This window comes from Lissotriton helveticus, chromosome 1_1 (assembly GCF_964261635.1).
Source record: "Lissotriton helveticus chromosome 1_1, aLisHel1.1, whole genome shotgun sequence".
NCBI classification, from domain to species: Eukaryota; Metazoa; Chordata; class Amphibia; order Caudata; family Salamandridae; genus Lissotriton; species Lissotriton helveticus.
This window is the reverse complement of record NC_136057.1, coordinates 89568913-89576241: the sequence shown is the minus strand read 5'-3', so window position 1 is coordinate 89576241 and position 7329 is coordinate 89568913. Positions and strand designations below refer to the sequence as shown.

Below are 7329 nucleotides of genomic sequence, written 5' to 3'. Positions count from 1 at the left end.
AGCTTCCAACGCCACACAATGTCACTCAGTACCAATTTAAGGATCTAGGTGACACAAGATTATCCCAGCAAAGACCTTCCCAATAGTGCCTAGATGTATGGTTTGCCAGTCTTGGCCATGGAGCTGACCACTGTTTGCAGACTAAAACAATGGAAGTCCCAGGTCAACTAATGGAAGTACGTCTGAGAGGCAGGAAATGTTCTAAACAAAAAAAGAAACCCACCAGTTGGAAGGAAACTTTATGTCCTTAATAGAAATCCATTCAGAGCAGGGCATTTTCACCTTTAAGAAAGATGATAAAATTCTTGATTTGTAACTGGTCCTTTAAAGAGCCACCACAAGCCGGCCTGGTAATGTTCATTTAGAGGGAACAACAGGCTCTTACCTTACTCCAACCGTGACTTTGCCATATAGTTTCCACTCTACGGTAGGAACTGCACGTTTGTGGATGGCATAACTGTTGGGATGGTGCCAGACTGATTCCAAGCACCCCCTCAGGATGTGTTGTCCTTTAGGCCAGCTAGTTCACAGTGCCACCCCAAGCCCCTCTAAACCTAGACGAGTAGCCATGCTAATGATGCCTGCCCATCACAAGTTCTTCCAGTTACCTGTTTTTATTCCCTCCCTGCCTGTCTGCGCTCTCGTCTGTCCAGACTCCTCTTTGAAGTAGGTCAACACGTTTGGCCCCAACATCTTTGAATTCTGCCAATGGTATCTCTGAGAGGTGGTTGTTAGGGAGCTGGTGGTTCCACTTTTAAACTGTTCTATATTTGAACCACGGTTTCACACTTTAGCTGTATGAATACGGAAAGTGATCAGTCTTTATTTTTATAAAACACTTAAGTGTAGAACTTAGGGAGCTGCATTAGAATGGATGCAACATTTTACCTTGACTTTACCAACTTTAGGTTGCACCAGCTAACATAAGAAGTCCATAAAGAAGTAAATATACAAATGTCTGTCCAATGTTGAAAAAAATCAGAGTTCTTTATTCTTCTTTACCATATTGACAATTGTACACCAAACAGCCAACACGTTTCGTTCTATATGAAGAACTTCATCAGGGCTGTAAAACAATATTTAAAACACATATGTAATACAATATAATGAAATGCATATTTTCATACATATAATTCATTGTATACAAACAATTAATAGCATAGCCTAAAAAACAGGAGAGCCTGACTTATCTCCAAGAGATTGACAATACTCTCATTCTTAACCTAAAAACCTCACAGATGATTATATTTGTTAGTTAACATCACTCACTTTTATTGCCTTCGTGTCTTTTACCATTAACCTAATTCCTACTTGTTGACGTTTCTCACAAGTGCTCCTTGTTAAGACCTTTAAAAAGTATACATTATTACCCATTGGTTGGACATAATTTCTCTCCAGAGTGAAAAGATTTGTACATTAAATCTGCATTTTTTTTTAGAAGAAGAGTCCGCATCAGAGCATTTTAGAAAGCAGAGTATTGGGACTCTATACAATCAGTCAGCAGATTTCACACTCATGTAGACAGTACATTGAAATGTAAATGTTGTAATTATTTTTTGGTTTGAATTAATTTTAGGCTATGGGACGATGAAAAATATAATTTTGGTCGTCATTAAAGAAGAGGAGGAGGAGGAGGAGAGCCATCCCACTACCTATACGAGGCCAGAGGAAACACAAAACGTCAGTTGTGCTCCAGGTAAGAAATGATGCTTTCCTACATAGAATCACGCGAAGGCTGACCACTCCAGCTGGGATTACAGTGACACATGCCTCCAGTAAGTGTCTACCTTTTCTCACTTCTGGTATTACGGGAAGACGTGCATCAACCGAGCACTTGGCCATCTACACTTCCGGGGTCGTATTATGGAAAGTGCCCCGGGGGCACAATGAACAGGGTTGCCCACTTTATGTGCCATTGGGGCACTTTGGTATTTCTGAAGGGGCCACAGCCGCTTGTGCTGTCCTTTTTGTAATACAGATAGTGCTTGCGCCAATATAGTGCCAATGCTTTCACCAGAGTGTGTTCTCTCATTTACATGGGGGCATGGCCCCATGCAAAGGAGGGAATCCCTTTGCATTCTCCCTTTGGAGATACAGGCGCACAGGCAAAGAAGCTGTCAGGAGGTGCGCTGACAGTGAGCCTCCTGATAGCAGGCCTCTGGGGGGGGAGATGGGTCCCTTGGACCCGTAGGGCCCCCAATGTTGTACATCTGTCACCTCCTGCACTGACTCCTCCCCCTTCACCCCAAACACAGCAGCACAGCAAGATCCAAACCCCCAGGACACTTGGTACACAAACACTCAGACAGATGAATCACCACTGCAAACAACTGGAGAGCAAACAGAGAACGAGCCAGGACAATGCAGACAGGAGCATCTTTCAAATCCACCTTGACACAAGTCCACCAAAGGAACTAGACCACCAAACGTGCTTCTCCGGTGGATCGCATCAATGCCAGCACCAACAGAAGCAGAGAAATGTTCACCGTTGTGAAGGATTTGACCTCACAGGCCGCTGCCTTCAACTCAATCATCCCTTCGCAGGACCTCTGCAACACTCTTTCAGTTTTTCAGCAACAAAATCACCACTATCTACAGCAACTTCAAACCTCAAATGGACCGGACAGACCTCTCCAAAGGCCTCCCGATCTTATCCAAATAACTTATGGTCGCCATCACCTCGTAAGAACTGCTCCCACCGTGAAGTCAATCAACTCAGGAGCCCCATCAGAACCCTGCCCCCACCACACCATCTCCAGAGGATTGCATTCCATCAGCACCATGCTCACACTCATTCTGAATGCTTCCTCCTCTTTCACAACCTTCCCAGATGCTTGGAAATAGGCACTGGTTCTCCCATTGCTGATGGACCCCCCCCCCCTACTGCCCCGTCAATGCTTACCAACTGAAGACCAATCTCCCTGCTACTGTTCCCACCCAAGATCTTAGAGAAAATCATCAACAAACTCCTCACTGAATACCTCAACGACCACAAACTTCTCAACACCGCTCAGTCTGGTTTCAGACCCAACGACAGCACAGAAGCTGCCATCATCGTCGCCACAGATGACATCCGCATGACTCTGGATGGAGGAGAAATGGCGGCCTCATTCTCCTGGAACACTCTGCAGCATTTGGCACAGTCTCCTACCCCTTCCTCATCCAAAGCCTGCACAACATTAAAATCTAAGGACACACACTCTGATGGATCTGCTCTTTCCTGATTGGATGGACCCAGGCAATTAGCCTGATACCTCGGATGCAGGTGACCTCATCTGCGAAGTTCTGCAAGGATCCTCCCTGAGCCTGACCCTCTGCAACGCAGAAATGATCTCTCTAGTCAGCATCTTCCACTCTCCCAACATCCTCTCCTATGCCAACGACACACAGCTCAAGCCCTCCCCCACAGACCAGAATGCCTGAAATCACCCACGGGATGAAGACCAGTTGTCTAAAGCTGACAAGACTGAAAAATCATGATCTTTTAGAAGAGCACTTCACCATGGGGCTTTCCGTGGTGGCAATAGTTTTTGGACTGACACTCACCTCCACCATCCACACCAAGAACCTCTGGCTTGTCATCGATAGCAAACTCGACATGACAGCTCAAGTCAATGCCGTCACAACCTCATGCTTCGATACCCTGAAGATGCTGAAGATGATTTTTGAACGGCTCTCAATCAGCACCAGCAAGACCGTCATGCACACCCTGGTCACAAGCAAGCTGAACTACGAAAACATCCTCTATGCCAGGATCAACAAACAACTCACAGAGGCCTGCAGACTATCCAGAACTCTAAGGCCAGTTACGCTCAAGCTCCCATGCCTAACTCACATCATTCCTCACCTGAAGGACCCCCTCTCGTTTTCCATACACAAACGAACACAATTCAAACTCCTCACCCACACTTTCAAAGCATTACATCGCACTGGCCCAGCATGCCTCAACAATTACATCTGCTCAAAGAAACCTTCCAGACACCTCTGCTCGTCCGCACTCCTTGCTCAAATCCCACAGACACGAAAAACCATATCTGTCAGTCACACCTTCTCCTACTTCACTCGTAAAGTGTGGAAGGACCTGTCACTACACATAAGAACCTCCCCCTCACTTCTTGAATGCAACAGTAAGATGAAGACCTGACTTTTCGAGTAGTTCCACTAGTCCATAGGTTTGGTTAGACTAAAACCTGCTCAGGGCCAGAACAGTGCCGTCTACAAATCTGCATAACATGGCATACCACATGGCTGTCCAACATGCGTCCTTCATTTGACTAATGTGGGTCTGTCACATGACTGACATAAGTATGTCTCATGAGCGACAAGAGTCTGTTATCTATCTGACATTACCTGAGTGTCCAACATTTGTGTATCAAAGGAATCCTTGGTACTGTCTCTCATTGTAACATGCAAAACATTCCTGTAGCAGTACTGCCAACCACTGAGATGTAATATCACACATTGGTGCTCGTTTATGTAAACTATTTCCCTGTTTTTTTACATTTCTTTTCCTTCAGCAGCCTTCCAGTCAGAAGAAAGAAGTGTGAACAGGGGAGAGACCAGTACATCCACGGAGTGTAAGACGTTTACTGACAATTTCATCCTAAATCAACAACACGATCTCCAGACAACAGAAATACGCTTGACCAGCAGCGAGTGGGAGAAGGCATATAGGACTAAGATATTTTTTGCGGCACATCAGAGACCCGACAAAGGGCTGAGACCCTTTCCCTGCACAGACTGTGAAAAACGCTTTACTCTAAAGTCTGATCTCATAATTCACAGAAGAATACACACAGGAGAGAGGCCGTTTCAGTGCACTGACTGTGGGAAAAGCTTTACTAAAAAAGCAAATCTCCTAAATCATCAGAGAACACACACCAGAGTGAGGCCATTTCCCTGCACAGAATGTGGGAAGAGGTTTACTGCAAAGGGAGATCTTCTAAGACACCAACAGATACACACTGGAGTGAAGCCCTTCAAGTGCACGGAGTGTGAAAAGAGTTTTAGGTTGAGAACAGCTCTTACACAACACCAAAGAATACACACAGGAGTGCGGCCCTTTAGCTGCACCGAGTGTGCAAAATGTTTCACTGATAAATCTGCTCTATTAAGGCATCTAATAATCCACAAAGGGATTAGGCCCTTTCACTGCTCAAACTGTGAGAAATGTTTTATTGATAAGACCGCTCTTTTACAACACCAAATAATTCACACAGGAGTGAGACCTTTTAACTGCACCAAGTGTGATAAGAGTTTTACTTTGAAACCATCCCTCATACAACACCTACGAATACACAGAGGTGTAAGACCCTTCAAGTGCACTGTCTGTGAAAAGAGTTTCACTCTGAGCACAACTCTAATACAACACCAGAGAACACACACGGGAGAGAGCCCTTTTAATTGTACTGAGGGTGAGAAGAGTTTCACTGCAAAACAATCTCTTTCACGACATCTGAGACTACATGCGGAGAAGAAAGATGGAGTTGGTGTAACAGAGAGTGCAGCTCCTTAAGGGCATAGATCCTTTAACTATGCTGGCAACATCCCGTTTTCTGCTGACATTCATTGATCTTATGTTATGCACTGACGTACAGCATCGTTGTTGTCTCTTAATTCATTCGGAGACCGATCTTCTGACGTTTGACTTCTCCTTCAACAGAGTGAACTAAAATTTTGCAAGCATTACATGTAATTTTGTACTACCCTAGGTGATCTTTGAACTAACTGGCTCATAAGACATATTTTTTTTATCTGCTGTGTCTTACTAGAGAATAATTGCATTTAAATCAGTATTTCCCTGCCTCTTGCAGTGCAGGTAAAAAACATTTCTTTGTTCAGAATTCTTTTAAAGAATTACAAAATGGGCCCTTTGGCAGTTCCTGATAATCTTGTAATGGAAACAATCACACCTTGATTTAAATTGATATAATTAGCTAAGAAATTAATCAGTTTATAAAGTACATTTCAACCATGTATGTATAATGTATTGCAAATATAGAATGCACTGAAAATACTCTCTTCTTTTTTTATTTGTAATAGGACTTCCCTAGTATAATATATTTGTTAACATTACCAGTAAACATTGACACTTTTCCACTGGCCCAAATCCACAGTAAATGGATATACATTAGATTTCACTTTTGCCTTGAACCTGACATGCTGTAGAATATGTCATGTAAGTATCACAAGTACATTACTAATATCACACGTACATTATAAGTATCACACGCACATTACAAGTATACAAGTATTTCACATACATTACAAGTATTCAAGTATTTCACATACAAGTATTACACATACATATCAAGTATACAAATATTTAACCTACATTACAAGTATATAAGTACTTCAGCTACATTACAAGTATTACACGTATATTACAGGTATACAGGTACTACATGTATATTTGAAGTATACAAATATTACACGTACATTACAAGTATACAAGTATTTCACCTACGTTACAAGTATTTAAGTGTTACAAGTACATTACAAGTATTTCACGTACGTTACAAGTATTTAAGTGTTACAAGTTCATTACAAGTATAAAAGTATACTGTGTGCAGAAATCTATCTTATTGATGTAGGAGTCGCCGAGTGATCTTTCACATAGCAACGTCCTTGGCTACTGGTCTGCCTAAGGCACAAGCCACACTGTGCACGTAATCCACATTTTCCGGTCATCGAACACGGTTCCTATTAAAATATAGTGGTTGGATGAATCCCCATCACTTCGGAAGAAGAAACTGATAATGGAGGTCATTCAAGGGTATTATTCAAACAGCTGATTTACTGAAGGGAGCTGAGTTCTTGTCCTTCAGTTTGCTCAGAACGGGTGGAATGCACATGTCAGAATGTTGGCAGTGCAAAATATGGACTCCTGTTTTGCAAGAAATTCTTCTGGCATTAGTGAGTGGACATTAGTGAGAGTAAAATATGTTTCTATATTTGTAAAGATCTTCACATATGCCAGTATAAGGTGAGTAATAGCTAACCTGTTGCATTTCAAGAGGCAAATTGGTGGGATTGTGTACGTGTAGTGATTATTTATCTGATCAGCTTCATTGTCTGTTTCTGTAGTACACAAGGATAATATACCAGGGAGATTCTTAAAGCAGAACCCGTTTTTCAGGAAGATTTGGATGCCGGCACTGATAAAAACAGTAAAATTATGTTTTTTCGGGCTTGTTCCAGAGAGGCCTCACTATGGTGTTATAAACACGTACTTATGTCGATGCACACAAATAATATGAGAGGGACCAAAATATATCTTTGTGAACGATAATAGATAATATTCCAGAATTATTCCTCTTGATTCAGTCG

At 42.5% G+C, this 7329-nt stretch overlaps 1 protein-coding gene across 2 annotated transcripts; it reads left to right on the top strand.

Annotated features, from left to right (window-relative positions):
• The first annotated feature begins 1375 nt into the window (after positions 1-1375).
• LOC144754457 (uncharacterized) lies at positions 1376-6253 on the top strand. 2 transcript variants are annotated; one of them, XM_078642389.1, is made up of 2 exons: positions 1376-1696; positions 4521-6253. In XM_078642389.1, exons 1-2 carry the CDS (start codon positions 1588-1590, stop codon positions 5513-5515), a joined length of 1104 nt encoding a protein of 367 aa, XP_078498515.1. In that variant the 5' UTR covers positions 1376-1587; the 3' UTR covers positions 5516-6253. The 2 variants fall into 2 exon arrangements, with proteins under 2 accessions (XP_078498515.1, XP_078498424.1); XM_078642298.1 differs by having other exon boundaries at positions 4518-6253.
• The last annotated feature ends 1076 nt before the right edge of the window (positions 6254-7329 follow it).

Coding starts and splice junctions, on each gene's coding strand:
- LOC144754457 (XM_078642298.1), top strand. CDS start 1,588: ATGAAAAATATAATTTTGGTCGTCATTAAAGAAGAGGAGGAGGAGGAG. Junction 1,697..4,517: donor AAACGTCAGTTGTGCTCCAG/GTAAGAAATGAT, acceptor CTTTTCCTTCAG/CAGCCTTCCAGTCAGAAGAA.